This window comes from Pollachius pollachius (genome assembly GCF_949987615.1).
Source record: "Pollachius pollachius genome assembly, chromosome: 18".
NCBI lineage: Eukaryota > Metazoa > Chordata > Actinopteri > Gadiformes > Gadidae > Pollachius > Pollachius pollachius.
Genome location: NC_136951.1, coordinates 16,847,210 through 16,873,838, shown reverse-complemented (window position 1 = coordinate 16,873,838; position 26,629 = coordinate 16,847,210). Strand labels below are relative to the sequence as shown.

The window sequence follows — 26,629 nt, the reverse complement described above, 5'->3', positions numbered from 1 at the left end:
TATAACGATCACCAGATGTCACCAAATTAGCAACTGCCTACGCTCACAAACACATACACCGTGGATTTCTACGCCGGCTATTCCACACAGAAGTAAAATCAGACCCAAGTGCAGAAGACAGACAGCCAGCGGTCAACAAACCAGACTGAAGAGAAGAGGATGAGGTGGAGAAGGGAGAGGAGGAGGAAGAAGACGATGAGGAAGAGGAGGCTTCAGCATATGGCCACATTTGAAGATCAGAAAGGGCCAACGTCATCTGGGCAAATTTAGGATCATCAATTTGTCTTGCAAGAAATAAAAAATACAAATAAAATCGTTCTTGCAGCATCAGACAAGTGCAAGAAAATGTTACTTGTTGCTGTATTTAACAGATTTTTCCCGTTTTTTTGTTGGAGGAAAAACATAAATGTCATGTTATTACATTTAGTTACATTTTTTACCTTTTTCACATCATTGCTATCTTCCATTGATGTTATTGCCCTTTACACTGTTACTCATACACATTTCCTTTAACAATATGATCAACAGCTAGTCCTTTCATTTATGGGTCTATTTTTTCCCTCTATATTTTCCACCTTTTTTAAGCCTTTTGTCAAGCTCCGCGTATTTGTTCCCATTTTGAGATTTCTTGAGCAACATTTTCCCTGTTTCGAAGTTTGGAGAGGGCCTTTTTGTTGCCAGTGCAACTATTCACGAGTCACCCTCGGCTACAGGCCGAACACAGCCGAGTGAAGGCGGAAACTGTCGTGACGACACCAACACATGGCACCGCCCCCTCTCCGCTCCACCCCACTGTCCGCTCCCGAGCTACGCGGCTACAAGCGTTGCCAGATCGGGCCCGATTTCCCCGTCCAATCTGGCAACGCTGGCTTCAGCGCGCAGCGGCCAATGTTGCCAGATTGGGTGGGGACTAGGGCCCGATCTGGCAACACCTGGCTGTTAGAGTTCCCGGCAGCTTGCACACAGACACACACACGGCGCTCCACACAAACACACACAATACTGACAGCTGCGACTGACTCACAACCAAGGGGAAAGATGGAGCACAGAGACAGCGATTTCAACATACTGCTAGCGACCGACTCCTACAAGGTAACGTATCTGTGTTATGTTTCTACGTTTAAAGGGGGTTCGCTGTTGATTAAAGGGTAAAACAAAAAAATATAAAAACACGCAGAGGGTGCGATTCCCCAGTATAATAGACCCGTCAAGGTGGTTTAATCAGCACCAAGGCCATCCCGCGGTTCTGTGGCATGTCCGATGGTTATCGCAAGGCCAAATGGGGAGGAGGAGGAGGAGGCGGCGGAGGAGGATAGGGCAGGACGAAACGGGGTACCAATTTCACCGAGAAAGCATCCTCCCTCAGATCCAGGATAAAGCGACCCTTATAGCCGCGACGAACACAAGGACGAACCCCATAAAACCCGCCTCCTAAAAGGGGAAAACGTTCGCGTTTTCCCTCCCCCGAGCCTTGTCCGCTGAGGCGCGTTGATGTGCAATAGGTGCTAGCTAGGTAGCTCGCTACTAGCCAGGGTGACCGAAACAGGAGATTATATGAACGGTGGTGGGAAGCTAACGTTAGCCTGAAGGTTGCCAGATTGGAGGGAAAGTCTGGCCCAATCTGGCAGCGCTGCTTGTAACTAGCGAGCAGCCGAGTCTCTTCTGGATGATGTGATGAGCCGCACGTGAGCCTTCCCTTCCCGGCCCAGGTTGCGCGAGCAGGTCGCATACCCGCTCGCGCACAACCGGCCGTGGCACCATGCGCAAATGCATCAATGTACACCCAGGAATTTAACTTGGCATCCAACACACAACTAGGCAGACAGACAGAGAGTAAAATGGGATAGCCTTTTGGTAGCTTTCACTAGTCCGAAAACGAAATTGATAATTCGTCTGATTTGAGTCTCCGTTTCTTGTGACCCGCCAACCCGATCCTAAAACCGAGAAAGCTGGTCTTGCAGCGAATTGAAACGTAACGTTGTAACGGTGAGATGTTATTATTATTTTGGTATTTTGTTCATCACAGTTAATGTTTTGACGATGTATGTCAATTGTTATGCTTTGGTCGACGGGATGGAGGTTCCGGTGGACCTTGTTTTGGTTCACCTTGCTTTTAGTTTCGTTTTTACAGATGTGTAATATCCCTATTTTAACAAGAATTTGTTATTTGTGCCGGTAGGATAATGGAATGGTTAATACCACGGCAGGAAATATGAGGTTATTGGTGCAAATGAGAATGAAATGCATTAAAGCAATGTAGTGGAAATAAAACAAAGCATTTTCTGTTAAAGAGACTGTAGAGAAGTCTTCCTTTTTAAGTTAACACACTCAATGTGTAAAACAGAGCTTTACTTGATTTCAGAAGAACTGTTTTCTTAATAAGCTCTTTATACGTTCAAGGATTAACATATAATATATCTATTTGAATGAAGCTAGTCTCTGATATGGTCCTGACTAGTTTAGTTCAGTCTATTCTGCAAATTACAGAGTATAAACTAGACCACAAATTGTTCTATAAATCACAAGATTAGGTTTGCAAGTGTTAGGGGTAATATGGAGCAACATAATCACAATATTAACATCCAAATTTCAAAATGTCTCACAGGGAAGGTTAATTACTTTTTGCTCATTTTAAAGCATCCCATTCCTCCAATTTAGGCGACAACCTTTGCAGTCAATTCTTATTTCAGCATGGCCTTGCCTATGTCGTAGACGTAGGACGTCTCGGACTGTTGCATTTTAACCGAACATGATCAGGCTTCAAACTCTATTAAATGATCACAAGTACCATCCATTCTGTTACCAACTAAGCTGTCATCCCAACGAGAAGTGCACCACAAATACATCACTAGAATATTTTTTTTATTATTATTATTTATTTAGTCTGTAAATAGAATTAGTAGCATTACGACTCGTCCATATCCTGGGGCGCAAATTTAGAACTCTGAATACATCATACTGTAACATGGTGGGCATACAAATTAATGAAATAAGCTGCTTGTTAAGATCATGACCCTGTGTGTGTGTGTGTGTGTGTGTGTGTGTGTGTGTGTGTGGTAAACGCACCTCTACACTACAGTGTTAATTACAGCGTTCAGGACAAGTCAAACAGAACGGATACATTAAGGTACACAGAGTCTAAAGCGTTTGCTTTGATGTTGATCACATTTCATGCCATTGAGTGTTTCCTGGACTTGCCCTCGTCTAATGGCTTAATATTTCCGTTCTGGTGATAATTTATTATTCCTTCTTGTAACCGGATGACTCTTCTAGAAAATAAGATTGATAACCAGATATTCATACGCAGACTTAAGTGACCAACAAGCCGGCAAAGATACAAACAAATCCTGACTGTTTTCTTAAGTCCCACTGGGGATCATGTTACTGTGAGTTGATGTGCTTTGTATCCCTACAATGTAGGTGGGTGTGTGTGTGCATCTCAGTTCTTCTCTCTTTATATTCGGTCGGCCATTATGGGCTCTTACTGTTTGTTTGGGCTTTTGTTGTTGTTGCCGTCCACACAATCGCCTACATCGGCTGCTTCAACGTCAAGCTGTTCTTTGAAGTTGAATCTCGAACCAACGTTTGGCATCTGAGCGAACAGCGGTATTTACACTAAAATATCTCACATACTGCTTGGTATATGTTGCATTGTTCCAAAGTCGTATGAAGCAGGGTCACTTGGCGAAACTAAGATGTGTGTGAGTTAGTTTGCGTGGCGTCAGGCCCGCGTGTCGTGTTTATCTCTACACTATTTTGGGTCCTCTGAGGTTAAGGGGGAAGGACAGGGTCACAGAAACACTATTACAATGACATTTACCCTGCTATGCTAGCCCCTTCTCCTGCAGTAAGCCTCTCCAGCAGTGGCCAACATTAATGAATTTAATTTAGTCCCCGACGTATCCATGGGAGACTCAGACATTGGCGGGCTAGCTTAACAATCAGCCTGCATTGTAAGCATTACGCGCAAGTCGAACATCACAACAATATGTTAACATGACAACTACATTGAACTACAGGTAATAAAACCATTTGGTTAGAATTCCGGAGTTCCGAGTTTATTACTGGTAGCACTGGGATATCGTGACGTTTACTTTTCCGACCTGCTACAGTAGTTTGTGTGTTTTGCTCTGGTCAACTGCCTTGTATGTTTTACATAATCACAAATTTCCCTTTTAGCACAACAAAAGAAACTCGGGGAGTCTCAGTTAGAAAAAAACTCAAAATAAACACACTTTCCTTGGAGCTCGGAGTTAATACAGTGACGCCATTCATCCCGTTGGCCGTGTGTGTATATCAACATGAATTCTCTCGCTCTGAGAAGCCTGTATGTGTCCGGGCATGCATCGGTCCACGGATGACTCAGCCATTCAAACCTAATTTGATTGCCCGTAACTTATGACTTTTATGCTGCTGTTATGCCTATCCATTTGGAGCTTACTACACCCTTTCTATGTTCCTTCCCAGAGTTTCTTCCCTCTGGGTACTGGGGCATTTTATTCCTTGGCCTTAAGAGGGCTTTGTGTTGGAGGATGTTGTTTAATGTCGTCCTGGGAAGCCCTTTGACTGACTGTTATGAATAAAGACATACATAAAATTGACTTGGACTTGACAAAGGATCCGGAAGATCTTTTAGGTTCCGGGGCCATCTGTGTGTGTTGGTGCGTGCGTGTGTGTTTGTTTGTGCGCGCGTGGGTGTGCGAGAGAGATTCGGACACAGATGTTTGGCTTCTTGGGAACTCTTCCAGAAGTGTGCGCAGAGTCTGTTACAGGATTCTCATTTGTAAATGTCAGTAAAAACACGCAGTTTCATTCCACTAAAAGCATGCTGTTCTTCAGCCATAGCGCACTGCTTGTGGTGGGTGTGTGTGGCTTGTATAATGTCCGTATGTCCGACGCATTTTGACCAAGTCACGTGACAATCTCTCTTCCTGTTTGACCTCAGAAGCATCCACGGTCTGTGGTCACATGACCAGATAGGATTCTTTGGAACTTGTCCGTGGGAGGAGGGGGGGAGGGTCCTAAAAATGTTCAATGTCAGGCTAGTGTCAGTCAAATGCCAACGTCTTCCTGATAGTTTGGTTGCATAGATAAAAAGCCATGAACTTTTAAGTGACCCAAATTCATAACGTCACATTTTTTACACTCAAGTCCACCGACATGAAACTTTGTTTTTACAGACATTACAGACAATTGAGAATATAATTGATTATTAATTACGCCATTTCAAAATACTGAGTTTCTTCGAGCTCTAGGATACAGGATAGCTGAGAAAATTGAAAGTGAAAGTGTTTGGTCTGTCTTTCCCCTAAAGAGCAAGATGCTTCCGAGAAAAGATATCAAGTATCAACTAATCAACTATCCAATGTGCATGCCATCTGTGGATGATACATTGCAAACATAAAATCACCCACATGTACACGTCCGTACACACCTTCTATGCTTCAGATCGTTTTCGAGTGTGGCAAACTTTTCAAAAGTAAAGCAATTACAATATGTCAATGTTTATTAGGATCAAAGCTAAGCTAGGTTAGCTGTAGCCTGCAACTGAGGGGTTGTTTATGCAGCCCTGCTTGTAAATCAATGGTCTCAACATCAAAGTTGATCTTGTGTTTCTTTGACGCCTTTGATTTGATCGACATGTATGGGTCCGGGTTCTGAAACCATAGGTGGCGTAGATGTCTCAGACACCTGGTTGAATGCTTTTTCCTGTAGTCCCCAAAGCATGTATAGCCTAAGGGCCTAAGAGTGAACTTGGGCGTGAAAGCGAAACTGCAACTCAGCCAACCTTAGGCATGTGGTTAAATGTCAATAAGATAATCTTAAGCACCCTTATTTTACCGCCAGATGGGTGGCTGATAGCCATAACATTCTCATTTATACGATCTTGTGATACCTCCACTTCTGATATCATCATAGTTTCATCATATTGATTGTTCTTGTAATAACCAATCGCCCTTGCACCTGTTACGGCCCATTAATGGTAGATTTGGTGCAAATATGCAACCTTAAGGTGCGTCTCATCCATGTGGACGACTTGTAGTTCTGCCAAGGGGCTCGTCTGCACGCTGAATCCCCAGCCTCACCTCTGTGTGCCTTCGTCCCGCAGGTCACACATTACAAGCAGTACCCGCCCAACACCAGCAAAGTGTACTCCTACTTCGAGTGCCGTGAGACCAGAACGGAGCCCACAAAGAACAGGAAGGTCAAGTATGACAAGACGGTGTTCTACGGCCTCCAGTACATCCTCCACAAGTACCTCAAAGGTAAACCCGCCAACCGTCATGTAGGTGCTGCTCGATTTTGGATAAAGATCATGGTCACGATTATTTTGGTCAATATTGAAATCACGATTATTCGAACGATAATTTTTGAGTTTGATAACGTGACGTATTTATTCAGCATGTCTCGCCCAAAAAACATGTTGTAACTGAGAACTCACAAGAAAATTCACAAAAATGGTCAAAAAGAAAATGTTCAAATCTAAAGTAATGTACAGATATGTATCCAGCTGTTCTTTCCACTTTCTATAATACATTTAATGAACAAAATAATAATATTCATTTTAAAACTCGATTATATTAGTTTTGTGATCGTTTGACGCTAAAATCTAAACGCAATCAAAATTTGTTGAATCGCCCAGCCCTTCTGTCATGTAATACCCCTGAAGCTGTACGGAAAAGTTCTTTGCATGTAAAACCCATGAGTTTGCACGGTCTTACACTTAAAATTAGCCACCATTGGCTGTAAACAAGTACCTTCCTAATTCCGATTGAGTAAACTCTGCAGATTCCCCACAGCGTCAGAATTGTACTTCCCGAGAATAGTGATGAACATTAATTAGCACTCCCCATAGATATGGTGTCATTTTGATCCACACGATCTTCCCCGAGAACAGTAAGACAAGACTTAACAGATGAATACAGAGGAGAACAGAATGCATTTTGGGAGTTTGGAGTGGCTTTCCTTTCTTTAAAATGTCTTCTTTTTTTAAATGTAGGATGGCAAGCAGTTGTTAGGGCATCACAGGAGAGCAAAGGAAGGAGAGAAAGAGAAACAGTTTGCATTGTGTCACTTAAGAGGATTTCATGGTGGGGTAGGAGAGGGCCAGGGGAGAAGTAGATTAAGGGATGAGAAGAAAAGGAGCAGAGAGCACGAGAAACAAAAGAACAGCTGCACTTCAGCCCAAAGCCCAGCTGGCAAGCAGGAATAAATAAGTAAGAAGTAAATTATAAAAAAAAATGTAGTGCCGTTTTATTCCACATACCTTTTCACTTTGTTCTTAGAATTCTACTTACAGAGTGAATCTAAAAAAAACATTGCTCTTAAAATATTAAAGTTGATTTGCTAGTTACACACGCTTAGCCTTCACAAGTGTCGCACATGAGCTTATGACCTTTGACCAAAAAGTCCCTAAATATTCTAGTACTAAAGTCCGTTAAAATATGTAAGAGAAAAGAGACCGATTTTGAGCTATGCTATTCAATGACATGGTTGAATACAACTGAAACTTTGAGATAATAGCTAACTCTGTTCCCACATATCGTTTGTAACGCATCAAATGATGAAGATAATTTGTGACCATATTTCCGCTCTAAAGCCAAAAACTCACTGCTTTGTCCCAGCATGCATGCACATTGCCTTTTGGACAAAGCCCCCATTTAGTGTACCCTAGAAATGAATGTTTCAAGTAGGTGTGTGCGTGCATGCGTGCGTGTGTGGACAAAGATGCATGTGGTGCGCTGCTAATTTAATTACAGTGGCGGGAACAGTAGAATCACATCCCAGTGTTCCTTGGCGGACAGTCTTCTGCGGAAGTGTGTTAATGTATCCGACAAACTATGCTGCTGTTTGCGTTAATGAGCAGTCCTTTCGGTCAGACCAAGTTCCTGCCCATCTCGTTCTTCTTTCTCTCTCGTGTGTAGTTAACCCATTCTTGCTTTCTGTCCTGTCTGTCCGTCTGTCCGTCTGTCCGTCTGTCCGTCTGTCCGTCTGTCCGTCTGTCCGTCTGTCCGTCTGTCCGTCTGTCCGTCCGTCTGTTCGTCTGTCCGTCTGTCCATCTGTCCGTCTGTCCGTCTGTCCCTCAGTCTCTCCATCTCTGTCTCTTTATCTCTGTCTCTCTCTCCTCTACCTCCTGCCTTTAACCTTGCCATTTCACCTTCTTATACTCCCTCTCTCTCTTTACCTTTTTCTTTACTGTCACTCATTTACATTTAGGGCATTTAGAAGACCCTATTATCCAAAGCGACGGGTTAGTACATTGTTAACATGTACAAGTACATTTCTCTGAAGAAAGAGAAACGATATATCTCTGAATAGAACCAAGTGCCAAGGACTAACATTTGTTAGGTTAAACCATTCCCTGTATACAAAAACACAATGTAGTAGTAGTTTTTAAGTTCAATGACGTACACTGTACAATGAGTGAGTATATTAAATGCCAGGACGTACAACATACAATAAGTGCGTACATTAAGTGCCAGGACGTACAACTTACCATAAGTGCGTAAGAGCACTCTCTGCTCTCTCTCAATCTGTCTCTCATTTACCTTAATGAATGTTCTCTGTTCTGCCCCCCCCCCCATCCCCCCTCGCCCTTGCAGGGAAGGTGGTGACCCCTGAGAAGATCCAGGAGGCTAAGGAGGTCTACAGGGAACACTTCCAGGATGATGTCTTCAACGAGAAGGGCTGGAACTACATCCTGGAGGTAATCTATTTATCCATCAACTGATTGGCTTAGCCCTATTTAGACTAGGGACGATGACCATAATTCATATCTCGCTCAAGCTTTAGTAGAAACCTGAACTTTTAGATTTAGAAAAGAAGGCGTCTTTTATTTTGCAAGCACTTTGTTGAGACGCACAGGTTTTGAATCATCGCTAATGGACTGGGAGCAGATGGCAGAGAACGGTCCTCTGTGTATTTTAGTCAGTGATGAATTGATGCCCATGCTTATTTCTTTCCGAGGATATCCTTTTACTTTCAAACGTCTAATGTAAATGAGCTTATGGACGTTAACTCGGGACGGTATTAGGAACTTCATGTTTTATCACCCGAATGCAAATCACTGAAATAGGTTTGCAAAATCGACCTATAAGCCGCCCTGGGAAAATAAGCCCCCGTCACAGATTTGGTTCATAGCATCGGGATACATGCCACAGATTTAATTTCTAAAAAGAGGTAACTCCCACTCATTACTGACCCCTGTGGCTGCTAAGTGAACTGCAAGCTGTTTGAGCCTATGCATTCAAGACACTGGAGTGCAATGCCCTGGGGTTGAGACGGTATAATCATTAATATTGTGAGTTGTTAACACAAATAAATCCCTAAAAAGTTTGAAATGAAAAAAATGTTTTGGCTTACAAGTCGTCCCTTCCGGTTAGAATATTACAGAAGTCTGCCGACCGGCTGTCCTACACAATTGAGTGAGTCGAGCAAGGTCAAAAAATGTTAGTCTCTTTTAATAATCAGCTGTTGATACTCTGTTGACCAACTAAGGTGAGTCATGTGAACAGACAAAAGCATTTGGAAACCAACGTCTGGTTGCCATGAAAGTTGATTACAATTCAGTTCATTCATTCAATTAAAAACAATGGACGTTGCTACCATGCCGCAGACTTTGTGTTTCAAAAAAAACCCAAAAAACATCTTGCCATTGTTGTGCTTTGTGTAAACAAACACCCACACAAACGATTGCGTGCGTTTATGCAGGCAACTTATTAGCTCGCCGTACTGCAAGCTCTAGGTAAGCCATCTTTCTATGAAGGTATTATTGTAGCAAAAGTCTTTAGCACCTGTAACTGCAGATTTATTTAAGTCACAAATGTGTAACAGTAAATTTGAAGTCGTAAATATTTATTTTGCATGTGTACTCTAAACTCACAAATGGGTAACAGTACATTTGAAGTCGTAAATATTTTTTCTACCATTGTAAACACTACATTTTGTCTACAAGTTCACAAGTCTGTGTTACAGGTGCACAAATCTTATCCTGTGCATCACTAATTCAAAGAGTCACGCAATTGACACTTTTGCTACAATCATTGCAGCGCAGTTGGCGCAAAACACATTCGCACACCCGTGTTTCGGAATCTGAGAACATGCCCAAAATGTGTGCACTCGTCAACCCAAATGTGAACTACTGCATCAGAAGTTGCACATCTGTGAAAAATTTCCTCACAAATAAAATGATACAGAACGCTATGTTGATTCAGCATTTTAATGAGCGAGCACAAGTTCATCGTTACAACTGCCAAAGACTTTTGCTACAATAATACCTTCATAACACACACACACACACACCTATTGTTTTGCGTGGGTGATTCTGATATAGCAATTGTGATGTGAACAGACACACGCGTGCACTCACTTCTAATCCGATAGGACTTCCAAAATCAGTGTCTGGTTTAAGTTTAAGAAAAAAGTTCATGCAACGTCATGTTTCTGATCCCGCAAGCAAGTAGAAATATCACACCGCAGTGTAGTAACCCAAAAGCAGTGCACGCTAAACAAATGCAGCACAATGACGTGTGTGTGTGTGTGTGTGTGTGTTCCAGAAATACGATGGCCACCTGCCCATCGAGATCAAGGCGGTGCCAGAGGGCAGTGTCATCCCCCGTGGGAACGTCCTGTTCACCGTGGAGAGCACCGACCCAGAGTGCTACTGGCTCACCAACTGGGTGGAGGTAAGAGGTCTGCTGCAGCAAAACAAGTACACCCCAACCACAGTATGACGAGGTCGTACGGGCCCGCAGAGCCACGGCCTGGGGCGACTCAAGACACGATTGCACTCCGTCTTTTAGGTGTTATTAAAGGTGGCGTGCTGTACCACCAGGTGTGTGTGTGATTAGCCGTTACAAGCTGTTTTGAAAATCTGCCTCTTCTGACATCACAAGCGGGTGCGTCCCCCTAGATCTGTGACAGATAGAAGAGCGACGTTCGCTACACACCACCGGGGAGGCTGGTAAGACTGACCTATCCGGCACCCATCTAGGTGGACACGCCCACTTGTGATGTCAGAAGAGGCAGGTTTGGAAAAAGGAAGAAGTTGACTAAAGAGAAAAAAATATAAAAAATATAGATTCATCAATGCACTGGAATTTATTTGTTCTCGATTCAATTTCGATTCAGAATTTCTTTGAAATCGATTATTTCCATTAAAAAAAAAAAAAACATTCTCAGTCATTGTAATCTAGAAGCGAGTATGCCTAAATGTACATGCCCTTTTACATTTGTCCATGTTATGATTATTACTTTTATGCTGCAAGTTTAGCTCAGGAACAATTCTATACAATGGTGTATTCCCTTTTTGATAGTTAAAGCACAATGAAATGGTTAATTCTTTTTGAAATGGTTAATTCTAAATAATATTTAGGTATTTTTGTCATATGCACGTATTATTTAATCGATATCGAAGCAATTGGATCAATATCCAATCCAATCGAATTGAATCGATATCGAATCAAGACCTAAAGAATCGAATTGAATTGAATTGTGAGGTACCCGGCAATACCCAGCCCTACAAGAAACTGTGGAGCAGACTTTGAATCAGAGAGGTTTTTATAAAAGGTTTTATGGGCTGGAACCAGGCTATAAAACAAACTTGTATGATGCAATGCGCTTTAAAGCTATACCGGAAATTTGCTGCTGGCCTCCTTGACATCATTGGTTTATTGAGCGTTTATTTTACGTTTTATCTAAAGCAACTTACTGCAGATATTGGAGTTCAACCCCACAACCTTTTGGGTTGCTGCCTCTCCTCCCCACTTATCCCCATTGGCTTTGGAAGCTTAAGAATTTGTTGTTAATTGTTTCAGTAGTTTTAAAGATGAACTATTTTTAAAACAACATAAAATACAACTACTACTACTTCTACTACTACTACTACAACTACAAATATCAATCTGTACAGCAACACTCTGATCACTATAGATGTTGTTCACAAAGATTCTTTATTTTATTCATTGCAAACTCATTTAGGAGAGCTGATCTGTTGCAACACTCACTCCTCACTCTTCTATTGTAAAGTATTTAGAAAGAAGAAAGCTTGAGTTAACTGGATTACTTGAAATGTTCCCCAGTGTCAGTTTAGGTTTATTGTAACTTACATGTAACAGGGTAAGAGCGCCATTGGGCCAACTGAGTGGGCAGTTCTCCCCCCCCCCCCCCCCCCCCCCCCCCCCCCCCGGTCCCCATAGCAACGAGGATGTGGTCAACTATTACATCGGTTAGTCTGCCCTCCCATTCTCTATTTCTTGTCGGTGTGTCAATGCGTCTCCCTTTTGAATATCTCTCTTATCTCTTATGAAAGGAAAACTAGTTCTTTCTGCGCTTGAAATAGACGGGTCAGAGACTCGAGGTGAAATAAAAAGTGCTTGTGAGAGAAAACCAATGCATAGGGGAAATGTCCTTTGGAAACACATGATTTATTTAAGGAATGCAACTTCTCTCGGTCACGCGTCTACCTTTCTTAAACGGAAAGTTGCCACATCCGTCAAAAAGAAGCCACCAGTCCTGAATTCTTGTTTTTCTCCCTTTTTCTCATTCGTCCTTACTTGACTGATGAACACTATGGGCCCTATCTTGCATCCGGCGCAATTAACTGGCCCAGAGCGTTCTTTTCCCTCCTGCGCCACGCGTCGGTAAATTAGGGAATGATCTTGCGCCCCAAGGGGCGGTTCGGCGAAAGGAGGAGGCGTGTTCTGGTGCAAACGTTCCCTGGTGCTATTTTGCAGTTTCAGAAACCACTTGCGCCACAAACCAGGAAATACCTGGTTGAAAGTCAGTGGCGCGTTGTTCAGATGCTATTTTAAGGGCGCATGCATAATGTTGCTTGTGCACCTCGCGCATACACTTTGCTTCTCTCATCTACCTAGCCACACATTCTTGGTAAATTATTTGGGAAACAACAGCTGATACAGCGGTAATAAGTTGTACTTTTAAATCAATGCATCTGCAAACACCATACAGCAAACACATATTTTCTTGACACAGACATCGTGTACATAACTTTTAGGATTGATGAGTATTTGATCGTGAGAAAACATTGTTTTACCGCGAGTGTGTGTTAAAAAGAATGAATGAATGCGGGCGCGCGTTTGTGTATGTGTAAAAGAATGAATGAATGCAGGCGCGCGTGTGTGCGTCCATCTGTTTAAACACACGCAAACTAAACACGTAATGCATAATACAGTCCATGGCAATGTATATTAACGGGGGGACACATGCATATTAGGAACACAAGTCGATAACGATAATGCATACAATACTGATAAGAAACTATGTTTATAATGTATTGCGTATATCATTAAATAGAACCACAGTTACCGCAATTCATATGTGTGTTAAGTTTTCTTTGCCGAAATTTATTTGAGGACTCAGTATTTCTGAAGTTGTGGAATAAAACCTTATTCCCTGTGTGAATTAGGCCATATTATTTGGCCATAAACTGAGCCATTTGAAGTTTGAAATTCATGTGCATCTGTCTCATCGTAGACTGCAGACGCGCTGTCAGAATATCAACTTGTCAGATTCAAATGCGCTCATGGCTCTTAAAGGAGATGGGAGCTGGTACTCTCATTGGTTTATTGCACGTTACGCCCAAACCACACCTACGGGTAATTAGGCTACTTCAGACCAACCCTTTTTAGATTTGCGCCGGGCGCAAGAGTCATTTTTACGCCGGTTAAATAGCGACATCGCCATAGAACCGCCCACAAAGCTACTTGTGCTTGGCGCTTCTCACTTGCGTTTCAGACCGTTAAGATAGGGCCCAATGAATGCTTCTGCTCCCTTGATAATACGTTATGTGGGTTTCAGTTCCCTGTATTGAGTGGTTTATTCCGAGTCTATCTGACAGTAAGCATCTTTCTCCACCTAATGCAAAAGATATAAGAAAGTCCCTAAAGTAATTGCGATTCAGCCTGTGTATGTTTATTTATTTTCTATTATATTAGTTAATGTTTGTTGCAGAATATTGGCGAAGTGTACCTTGAAGTGATGCTGTTCAGGAGGCAAAATTGAAGTTTGTGTTTTGCGTTGAAACCAAGTTTATTGTCCGCGATAGCGCACGATCCGAGGTCTCTCCAGCTACCAAACAAACACGGATTTCCAAATAAAAGTTAGTTGTTTAAAGGGTGGAGAGAAGAGCCGTTAACAGACTCCACCCCACACGAAATCTGTTCGACTTTATTTCCTCTTAGGAAATGAAGCCTTACCGGTGTTATCTCATGGGCCTGTACAAGAGGGCTCATATCGAGAGTTACACACACCAACGCACACATCCAGAGTGGCTGTATAAGACATAGGTCATGGATATATTTACACACACACACAGCTTTAAAAGACATAGGTCATGGATATATTTACACACTTTCCTTGTGACGGATTTAAAATTAGACGGCTCTGTGCCCTTGGCCCCCACGTACACCGCATCATTGGGTTAAACCTTTTTATCCCTCTCTATCTTTTTGATACTGAGTATGGCTCTCTATTTTTGTCTTTCTTTCTTTCATACTACTTTCATACTTTCATAGTTTTGCTCTTTTCGTCTCTCTCTTTCGTTTTTGTTTTCTCTTATCTTCTGTCCCTGTATTGCCCATCCTCCAGTTTCGTGTGTATGTGTGTGTGTGCGTGTTCGTGTGTGTGTGTCCATTCCCTATCCTCAGTCAGACATTGCTAGATTGTGTGCTGCGTATTCCCGGTAAAAATGTCAAGGCCCCATAACGCAGACGTAATTTGTCCACAGTTCAGATAAAGACATTTCCAACCCAAGTGTTTGCAAAAGAATGACCAGATAGTGGAATCAGAACCTGGATTGTTTGCATCGCTGCGGCGTAAAGCAGTCTGTAGATATCAAAACGCCAGGAGTTGTAAGCTGGTGACACACCAGCTCATCCAAATGAAAAGCGAACTTCATGTACTGAGCAATATACTTAGGTATGATAAGGCTGGTGGGAAACAGAATTTAATTTCCACTTACATTTTTATTGTTCCCCCTTATTAAAATAAGTACCCGTAATGTTCCACACATCCTTCCTTTTTTAAAGTCGGAGCGCTCTGCATGGAAATTAAAGCTTCTGAAATAGTTTTAATAAACGCAGGCATCCCTGCCGTTCCCTGTCGGTCCATTCCAAACCCTGGAACTGGAGCACACTTTGAAGACGAGTGTGCTTAGGCGAAAACGCGAAAGGGTTTTATGTTCTCAACATTGCAGGGTATTGTACCGTTGCTTGATCTTTGGCTGCCGCAAACAAGTCTGATTTGTCAGTGTTGTGATTGCCATGTTTGAAAAGCGGGGAAGACACATTAATACCCTAAGCAATTTCCAAAACCGCACTGCGATTTGAAAAGGTAACTAACCTGTTCACACAAATGCATCTTCTCAGCCATGGTATAAATCAATCTCGTAGTAAAGCTTTGATCTGAGCTGGACAGAAGAGTGAGAACCCTTTTGCTCTCTGCAGAAATCCAACAAGTGTGAGATCCTGTCCATTAACCCCCTCTCTCCCTCCTCCTCCTCCTCCTTCTCCTCCTCCTCCTCCTCCTCCTCCTCCTCCTCCATCCTCTCCAGACTATCCTAGTCCAGATCTGGTACCCCATCACCGTGGCGACCAACTCCAGGGAGCAGAAGAAAATCCTGGCCAAGTTCCTGCTGGAGACCTCCGGCAACCTGACAGGCCTGGAGCTGAAGCTGCACGACTTTGGCTATCGGGGCGTCTCCTCCCAGGAGGTACGGCCGAGCCAGACTAGTCCGAGAATTCAGTTCAATTCAATTCAATTCAATTTTATTTGTATAGCCCTTAATCACCATTACAGTCTCAAAGGGCTTAACAGGTCAAATATTTATGACAACCCCCTTTACCCAAGCCCCCACAAGGGCAAGAAAAAACTCCCTTGAAATTAGCAAGGAAGAAATCTTGAGAAGAAACGCATAGTGGGGGATCCCTTCTTCCAGGGATGGTCAGGAGTGCAATGGGTGCCATAATTGACATACAGGTAAATACATGCACATCATGTTAAAATGGTGATGTGGTGCTGGCCGGTTGACCATGAGGAGAGTCCAGGCATCCAGTCCAGTCACCGCAACACGCTAGAACAGACAGAATAGTGAGAACCTCCACAACGCTAGCTCACTCGCCTGGAGCGCATCTTGCCCTTGTCTTCCCCGTCTGGGATGAATAACGTGCATCGTAATCGTATCTTGGGGTGAAAGTATGGGCTCCTGTGTGTCTGTTTGTCTGCCTGTCCATTTATCTATTAGCCGGGTTTGTCTGCCCCTTTGTTGCTTTGACTGTCTGGCTCTGTCTTCATTTTTGTGCCTGCCCTTTTGTTTTCTGTCTCGCCTGTCTGTACATCTGTTTTTAGTATTTATTCATCCATATCTATGGAAGGGAAAACTTTTTAATGTTGGCTTTGAGGGAGACTGTCTTCAGACTAGGTAATGGGAATGGAAACGGTGGATCCACAAACAGACACATCACAGACAAACAAAAAAATAAAAATAAGGGCTGCTTTGTGACTTCTGACCGTACTCCTGAATCATCTCTTCTATGTAATAAACATCGCCCCGTTCTCTCTCCATCGCCGCCTCCCCCCCCCCCCAAGACGGCAGGTATCGGAGCCTCTGCCCACCTGGTCAACTTCAAGGGAACCGACACCGTCGCCGGCATCGGGGTCATCAAGAAGTACTACGGAACCAAGGACCCCGTCCCCGGCTTCTCCGTGCCCGCCGCGGAGCACAGGTAACCAGCGGTCGAACCCGCGTGCGATACGATAATACTTCATTGTCAGAGCAGGTCTGAATTGGTCTTGCATCCCAGCAGCTCTATTTACAAACATCACAGACAAGACATCAGGACAGGACATCAAGACAGGGCCCACGATTAAAATAAAAATACTTGCATTCATCATGATATTACGGCAACAGACGATGACATTTAAGGCCCATCAGCGTGCATTCGGTCTGGGCCATACGCCCGCACATATATGTGTTAAAGGGGCATTATTATGCCACCAGATGTGTGGGTGATCAGCCGTTACAAGCTGTTTGAAAACCTGCTTTTTGCCTGTGTGTAGTTACATCGCTGGCATGAAATCACCCCTTTTAAATTTTCACCTTTCGGTTCGTCTTAGTAATAAACATGACGTCAAATCGCTCTATCAAAATTTCCAGAGCACACCTTGCACAATTCTTCCCGCACCTGCACAGACACATCCTTTAGCAGTTGGTCGGTTGTGTATGTTTAAAACCTGCCACGGTATTGGAGGAAAGCGTATCTCGTTGTGTCCTTCGTGGATAGACGTGGATAGTTTTCTTTTGATATTGGTTCGTTCTTCTTTCTTTTACCTCCTTTCTTCCATGCACACGTGAATCCTCTTCGCTCTAAGATGCAATGCACACGAATGCCACCATGCTACATGTCAACCTGTCAACAACTATATGTTGATGTACAAATGGGCTATGTTAACAGGCTATGCTTTCACACTAACAGCCCATGTAAACATGCCAACAGAGTACGTTATCAAGCCTATGTTTAATTGCTTAGAGGCTATATTAACATGCTAGCAGGCTATGTTTACATGCTAACATGTGATGACAACACGCTAACAGGATACGTGCTCACACGCTATGTTAGCATGCTGCCCGGGAGACGCTACTTTGCCATGGCGCTGCTTGGGTTACCCCAAGTTTATGTCTGCAGGGATGGTGTTCGCCATGGCGACCATTACATAAGCGGTCCCCTGTTTGTTTGGCGTGGGGCCGCTGGGGAGCTGGCCCTCAGTGAAATTCCCCTTGGTGGGGTGGGCGAGGGGTAGGGGGGCGGGGAAGCTGAACCGAGGGTTTTGTTTGTTTTGCGGGAGATACCGACCCACGCAGGCCTGTCGAAGCTCGTTAATACCTTCAGATCCATAGCAACCCCCGGCCGATCTCACCCACGGAAGATTTTGGAACTTGTCTGTTTCCGTGTGTGTTTATTGAATGTCGAAAGGTCATTTTGTGTCGACTCAAATAAAACGCTGTGTCAGTGGATCCTTCATATCCGCTTGTAAGTTCATAGAAAATGTGAAAGCTAAGTGGAGGTATTTACGAGAACCTGTCCCCGCCTTCCGGCTTGCCGTAAAGGGGTACGGCGTTCACCGGTGCGATTCGGGCCCTTCTGTTTGGCGGTCCATTAGGATAATGAGCGCCATAAACCCATTCCCCTCAGGCCTCGCAAAGCCATCAGGGCAGCCCTGCGTCTCGTCCCGGCAGCGGCAGAGACGTGAGGCTACGTGGCAACCCGAGCATTCCTCCTCTCTTCTGGGCTAACAGGTCGGACGGAGCACTGAGGAAACGTCATCCACTTATTGAGCACCTGTCGCCCAGAAACAAACGACACAAGCGCTCGGCGCACTATCGAGTGCCATGCAGATGCAGGCGATTTTTCTTTTGCGTGTACGTGTCTGGGTTTCTTTGCGTCTATGTGTTCCTCTGCGCGCTGATCTGGTGGTGTGAGGACTGATTGCAGGTCTCTAGTGCCAGTTTGTGTAGATAGTGAAGGGGTGTTAAGGTGCTAGGGCGAAAGGTACCAGGTTCGATTCCCAATGTCCTTGGGTAAACCTTTGTGAGTCTTTTGAGGAAGACGAAGATCACACACCTGTTCCATGGCGACATGCGTCTGAATTGACTGTGTGTGTGCTGAATGACTAGATTGTTTCAATATAATTAAGTGTGTGCGTCTAGGAAATGACCAGCTATCAAACTGGTTTTGGGTATGCAAATGCAGGGAATGGAAACCACCTGGGGGTGGCTCTTGCTGGATTTACCTAGGATTTACCTAGAATTTATGTTGATGTGTATGTGTCTACTTACAGCTAATATAATAATGTAGAGTTTAATGTAGAATACCGCCGAGTTAAAATCCTTATGTCACACATTCCACTCTGCCCACAATGAGCGAGTCAGCCTAACCCATCAGAAATTCTAGTTTTTACCGCGAGCCATACAACCAGGAAGTTCAGTGGAATTAGAAGTTTGCTGGAATCTACACTTTCCAAATACTCTAAAACGGCCCATACGTTCCAACCATGAAATTCTGTGCCTTTGCTCATTAATGGAAAACCTGGACAATATTGCCCTCTATTGGACGGCCTGTGTTATTGCCTGTTTTCCTCTATCACTGGTGATGCATCACCTATCCGGTTAATATTCTGTGGCTTTTGGGTTTTCATTATAATAAGTAACTTTTAGTTTCCCTTACTTGGTTTTCAACTGTGTTTCAACTTGCATATTTTAGACTGTTATGACATTGAATAAATCCAGAGGAACTTGTCATAAACAACCTGGTTTTGCATTGCCTACTAAAGCATTTTCATTTTGAAGGACACTGTCTAATTTAATAAATGTAATCCTTCATCAAATGTTAGATATTTCCTAGTAAAAGCAGTTTATCTAGTTCACCCTAGTTGACATTGCTTACTAAAGCTCCTCCATTCCATTGAAGCTGCATATGTTTCAAATTAAAAGCGCTGTGTTAAATCTTTGAAAATAAGAGCGTGTTCTATTTATTTATTTTCTCCAGCACCATCACAGCATGGGGCAAGGACCACGAGAAGGACGCCTTCGAGCACATCATCAAGCAGTTCCCCAACGTTCCCGTGTCCATCGTGAGCGATAGCTACGACATCTATAACGCCTGCGAGAAGATCTGGGGCGAGGACCTGAGGAGCTTGATCGTGTCCCGTGGCGCAGACGCCCCCCTGGTGGTCCGGCCCGACTCAGGAGACCCCCTGGACACCGTCCTGAAGGTGCAGTGCATTTTTTTTTGGTCTGGCGCTTTTATTTTGAAAAGCCCACCCGGGGTGCTGCACTCTCTTGCGTGTGACTTTATTTGTCTTGTTAATATTTTTTTTCGCAATCTATGCTTTTATCTTGAAAAGCTGTCCTTGTGGCCTTCCCCTCGACTATTTGATTCACTAATGGGTTGGACGCTGTCATGTCGAAGTGAATCGAATCACGCAGGTGCCTTGGAGGAGAAACTGAAACTGAGCTAAAAATATCTCCTTTCCCGGAACGCACACATTTCTGGATATCGTGGCTCTGGGGCGTGTCAAGCATCACTTCCTGTGCAACCGTGGTATGCGGCGTCTGCAGTTGTTAGCATTCCTACAGCCTGTCGTCCAATACAGTTCGTCCCGCAAGCAGGGAAAACCCTCTCGCTCTGAGGAAGGGTTGCTCAATGATGTGGGCTATGTAGATAAACTATCACTTGGTTTACATAGTAATTTATGATCTTATCCTATCTCAAACACCCTTTTATTATGAAAGGACTATCCTATCTAGGAATGTACGAAGTTGAAAACCCGCACATAGTTTCCTTTGTATACCCTTACTCCTTTTACAACCAATATAATACCATAAATACCATAATATGATACAATGGCTTGAATCACTGTTTATAAGCAGCGTATTTACTTGCTTTTTAAAAGTAGTATTAAAAGCGAGTTGCGCTTTTATTCCTTCAGGTCCTGGAGATCCTTGGTAAGAAGTTTCCCCCGACAGAGAACTCGCTGGGCTACAGGGTCCTGCCCCCCTACATCAGAGTGATCCAGGGGGACGGAGTGGACATCAACACCCTGCAGGAGGTAGAGAGAACACACACACACACACACACACACACACACACACACACACACACACACACACACACACACACACACAAACTACATCCTGCAAGAGGTAGAGAGAACACACACACACACACACACACACACACACACACACACACACACACACACACACACAAACAAACTACATCCTGCAAGAGGTAGAGAGAACACACACACACACACACACACACACACACACACACACACACACACACACACACACACACACACACACACACACACACACACACACACACACACACACACACACACACACACACACTACACCCTGCAAGAGGTAGAGAAACCCCCCCATGGAGAGACCACAAAAGCCTCCTCACTATACGCTAAGATAAAATGAATATTACATATTAAAAAAAATTGAACGCTACTTCTGGTATATTCTCCGCCAACACCTTCTCCTAGCAATTGAGAAAATAAGAAAATATAATAAAAAGGAACAAAGGAAAAACGTGTAATTATGTCACCATCCATATGAAAATCAATGTACGTAATCTTTCAGAAAGGCAAATGCTTCTCCTAACAAACAAACGTCAACCCTCCCCTCTGCCCCCCCCCCCCCAGATCGTGGAGGGCCTGAAGGAGCAGAAGTGGTCCATCGAGAACATCTCCTTCGGCTCCGGGGGCGCCCTGCTGCAGAAGCTGACCCGGGACCTGCTGAACTGCTCCTTCAAGTGCAGCTACGTGGTGACCAACGGACTGGGGGTGAGGAGCGAGAACCAAACCACTGCCTCAGAACCACGTCGTTGTGGTGGCACACGAACCTCCGCTCATTGTCTAGTTCATCGGTTCAGTTGACAGGGACCGTGTACAGAACAGGTTCTATACCAGGGTCTGCTGTAAAGCTCATTTGCATCTGTGGTCCCCTTAGCGTGGGGATTATGGTCCAGTGGTTGTTGTTTGAATCCCAGTGGAAAGGTTCTGGGTTTGAAACGGGGATGTCTGCGGTCTAACTGCAGGCCTCCTTGAGCAAGAGGACCTGTCCGTTCCTGGTTCAAAGCCGCTTCTAAATGTATCTTCACATTTGTTGTTGTATTTAAGACTTGTTGATTTTTGAAAGCATCTGCTGGCTAGTAGTACCGTGCGCTATTTCACTGTATAATAGACTGTGGGAGTGTGTGTGGATGTTGGCTGCTTTAAGCGTTTAAGGGTCCAATCAGACTTAAACCAGCCGTCATCCTCACACACGCCCACATGGGCTTTTTTATTTGATTGATTTCAAAGACATGCCGTTAGGTAGCAGGTAGGGGCTCAACGACGCCTACAGGCAGTGTTGACGCTGGGTATCACACCGGCAACCTTTGGGCTGTGAGGGAAACACCCTGAGAACACCCCGGCCCCCACATTGGGTAGATCTTTAGCTCGGTGTCGACTGAGGGAATAACCGCGTACGGTCCCGCGGTCACCGCTCGGAGGCGTGACGGCTGTGCTCCGCGCTCGCAGGTGAACGTGTTCAAGGACCCGGTGGCCGACCCCAACAAGAGGTCAAAGAAGGGTCGTCTGTCCCTGCACCGCTCCCACAGCGGGCAGTTCGTCACGCTGGAGGAGGGCAAGGGAGACCTGGAAGAGTACGGAGCGGTGAGTCTGCAGTGACGCACACACACAGAGGCGGACGCATGCATGTACACGCGCACACAGGCAGACACACGCATACACGCACACACAGGCATACGCACACGTATTGGCGCGGACACAGACAAGGAGACATGGCCGCGCACGCAGGCAGATACACACAGGCACTGTGTGTCAGCACACACACAGGCACACACATGTATACGCTTGTACAGGCAGACGCGCACACACACAGGCAGACACAGATGCATAGGCACGCGCCCTTGCTGCCTACAGCTCCCTTCCTCACTGACCTTTCGCCCCGACCTCTCGTCTCTTCCCGTCGCCCCGACCTCTGACCTCTGATCTCCCCCCCCCCCCCCAGGACCACCTGCACACGGTGTTCCAGAACGGCAAGATCGTGAAGACGTACACGTTCGACGACGTCAGAGACAATGCCAAGCTCAAAGACACAGAGAAGGAGGAGCTTCTCAAATAAGCCCCCCCCCGCCCCCACCCTTACATAACCACCCCCCGCCAAACTCCACCCAACGTAGAACACCCCCCCCCCCCCCCCCCCCCCCCCCATTCCTCACCTCCTTGGCCTCCACTGTCACCCAGCGTGCAGAGGTAGGGTGCACTGATGTTGATGGCCCTGTGACCCCACCCACCCAGCCACCCACCACGACCCCCTGACACCCCAGGTGAGACATGTAGAGGAGAGAGAGAGAGAGAGAGAGAGAGAGAGAGAGAGAGAGAGAGAGAGAGAGAGAGAGAGAGAGAGAGAGAGAGTTCAGACGTCGACCACACCTCTTTTCAGCTCCCTAGCAGCTTCACCATTCCCCCCCCGCCGAACCAGCCCTCGTCTTCTTCGGCAGGGCAGAAAAAGAAAAAAAAAGTCTCAGCTTCCTTCCAGCGATCTGTGTATACTCCTGTCCCATGTTTGTGTTTTTGTTGTTCATTTGGTTGCTTGGTCACTGACGACCGGGCTCTAGAGAGAGGGAGAGAGGGAGGGAGACAGGGTGAGAGAGGGAGAGAGAGAGAGAGAGAGAGAGAGAGAGAGAGAGTGGGAGTGAGAGAGGGAGAGAGAGAGAGAGAGAGAGAGAGTGGGAAGGAGAGAGGGAGAGTGAGGGAGGGAGAGAGAGAGAGAGGGAGAGAGAGAGAGTGGGAGGGAGAGAGGGAGAGTGAGGGAGGGAGAGAGAGAGAGAGTGGGAGGGAGAGGGAGAGAGGGAGTGGGAGGCAGAGAGGGAGAGTGAGGGAGAGAGAGAGAGAGAGAGAGACTACAGAAGATGTGAGCTGGAGAGAAAGTGAAAGTGATGCTAATCCACAACCATATCAATGACATGTCCTTACTAGGGCCCGACCGATATTGATTTTTGAGTGCCGATGCCGATTATTTTCAGAGAAAAATTACGATAACGATTTAATCGGCCGATTATAAAATTTAAAAAAAAAAAGCATTACAAACTGCTTCACCAGTAGGACCCTTGGTGAAGTAGTCCCAAAGTACCCCCCCTCCCCCCATGTATGGTGTACAGAGCTGTGGAAAACCTATATATGTTTAAATACTGTTTAAAGTCAACTTTGTCTTTTCATGTGAAGGAGGGAAATTATGCGTATGGTTTTTGATTGGTTGCACTGATTAGATGTGTCAGCTCTTAAGTCCTGCACTACGGGGTTTTGGGGTCTTGCCCCCGTATAAAGAAGATTAGTCAATGTGATGATGTGTTTGTATGCATTTTATTTGCATTTTTTGTAATATTTTAACTTTGTACTACACACTGAGTTCTTTCCCACTGATCTGTTTTCCCATTCGATCCTTGCAGCTTAAATTGTGTCTCACCAAAAGAAATGCTTCTTTTATTATTATATAGGTCTAATTAATATACTCTGCGGAGTCTGCATGAGCAAAATACACTATTAATCGTAACTAGCAGCCAACGAAATGTGATTGGTGTTTTCCACGAGCGTAAATTAGTCGTTCTCCTTGCTTCTAGAACTAGAACTGCTTTTCCCAGAATGCACTGTCTGAACATACACTGACAATAGTGCCCTCCCTCAATTCCGGTCGATATAATTCGGACTGATGCACTTTGTTTTTGCTGGTTTGATGAGGAGACCTTTGGCCACCAGAATCGTTCAGATATCTTTTTTCAGGAATCAATTGGGGCGAAGTTTCCTTTTTAGTGGATTTGACCTGAGTTGTCCAAGAATTGTCAAAAAAGGTATGTAGAGTTATTAAGGAAGGATTCCAGGAATAATAGACTTCTTACAGCAGTAAAAGTCCCATTCATAACAAATTCCACGTCTATACCACCAAATTTTCACAGTATAACAATACGTACATCGAACAATGATGTTTTCAAAAGAAGACTATTCCTCTATTCCCCCTGGATAGGCGTGTGAGATGTTAAATGTTCATCCAGGGTTTGACTATGTGAGAGTGTGCATGGACTGCTGTAAGCGCACTGACGTTTTCTTCCTTTTCAAAGTGAGTCAGTTATTTTTATGCAAATCTGTTTTCTGAGCGGGGGGGGGCAGCTAGGGAACTTAAAATCACTCTTCCTTTAAGTTGCTTGGCTTTTTGTTGTGATTGGACGACAGGCTGTAGGAATGCTAACACCGTTGCTACGGGCTCAGTAGAGGAATTTTAACATCAGCCACAACAGACAGAGGATAAATACATACTTTAAGGTTGAAGAGAAGGAGGTCTTTCAGATTTGCCTATCAATTCAACATTGTCCTGTGTATCACTGCTTTAATCCCCCCTCCCCCAGACAAGCAGGAAACACCTCCCCAAGAGATGATTCTGGAAAGTTGGAACGTGCCAATTGGGTGTTTTAGGGTTGGTGTACATTTACCTGAACTACCACTCCCCAACAGCCCTTGAAGCCCGGGTACGAATCCCGTCCCCTAGTCCTGTGTGTGGGTAACATCTGTTCGTATCCTCCTGTCTTCTCCATGGCCGATGAGATAGAATACACGGGTGGATATGAAGGAAATGCAACTGCTAACTGTGCTGTGGAAAAGCTTTCGCTGTGCCCATGGTACCCTAACCTAGTGGCCTTGGGCCCTTGGGACATTCTTCCCATCGCTCACGGAACAAAATATAACATCTCTTCACGGGTAGCAACTGTGCTACCAAGGTTAGCCGTTGCGGTGCTTTTTACCATTCATGGGGGTCGGAATCTTGGGATGCCATCAAGTCCAGTTGGAATCTTGTGATGTCATCAAGTCGTCTCTTCCTGCCTGCTCTTAAAAGGGCACACGACCCCAAACTGGAATGCCAACCGTACATCTCAAAACATTATGAGCCTAGCCTAGTTTTATTTTGTCTCCCTTTTTTATGTTATGCGGTTCACTCTTAAGTGGAAAACAAAAATGTTTTTTGGTTTAATATTTTGATACTATCTGGGTTCTGATTACCTCTGAAGAAAATATTATTTTGTATGACGTGGTCAGGAGGTCGAAATGAAGCCAATATTGCAGTAAATAGTTGATTCACAAATGTTTGCGGCCAAACTGCCCTCTTCGTGTAAATACCACAAGGTATCTGACTGAGGAAGAAGAGGGTAGGTGAGGAAGGAAGGAAAGTTCTGGAAATTATCATTCTTTCATTTTTGTTTTTCAAACGTACCGTTTTCTACCAACAGTTATCCAAAAGTGTGTGTGTTTGTACGACACATGAGTCATTCATTGTGCTTCAGTCTGTTAACGGGTATGTGTGTGCGTGTGTGTGTGTTTGTTAGTGTATGTTTGTGCATACGTGTGTGTGTGAGAGCGTGTGTGGCCCTGTATGAATGCTACTGCGTGATTATATTACAAAATACAAATGAAGTGATTTTTCTTTCTTTTCTTTGTCGTTTCATCGTATGTATATGCTGGTTGTCCCACACGAGTTCCCTGATATTTTAACTAACATAATTGTTGCTCTAATGTCAGCACGGCGTTGATTAAAGGTCACACCCTGTCGATGTGATTTGAGTGTTTTATTATTATTACTCATTGAAAGAACCCAATAGGATTTAACTGGATTATATAACATATGTTACCATGTTTTTTTATGGCCTCTGTTATGCAAACTTAGATCTAATATTGGAGTCTAATAGAACGGAAGTCTTCACCAATGTCAATCCAAAAGGTAATTAAGGGTATTAACCCTAATCAATCTACATGGTGTAATCCTACAGCAAGGTGCCTCAACTCTACCTGCTCGATTTGTAGTTTAATTGGAAACAATGTCCAAGTAAATGACGCCAATCTGAATCATTGCCAGTTGTAATGACGTCAATCTTAATCATTGCCAGTTGTGACGTCAAATCTGGATTATTCAAACACGCCAATGTTTGAATAATCTTATTTTTAGGTAATAATAATTGTAAAAAAAGAAAGTCCACTATTCTAAACT

At 44.4% G+C, this 26,629-nt stretch overlaps 1 protein-coding gene across 1 annotated transcript; it reads left to right on the top strand.

The window, feature by feature from the left end:
* Positions 1–973: 973 nt before the first annotated feature.
* Positions 974–26,190, top strand: nampt1 (nicotinamide phosphoribosyltransferase 1). The gene is made up of 11 exons (XM_079755772.1): positions 974–1,092; positions 6,110–6,266; positions 8,604–8,707; positions 10,557–10,685; positions 15,572–15,730; positions 16,606–16,742; positions 19,563–19,788; positions 20,506–20,625; positions 21,235–21,375; positions 22,114–22,248; positions 22,607–26,190. The coding sequence occupies exons 1-11, from the start codon at positions 1,039–1,041 to the stop codon at positions 22,718–22,720; spliced, it is 1,476 nt and encodes a 491-aa protein (XP_079611898.1). The 5' UTR covers positions 974–1,038; the 3' UTR covers positions 22,721–26,190.
* Positions 26,191–26,629: the final 439 nt, after the last annotated feature.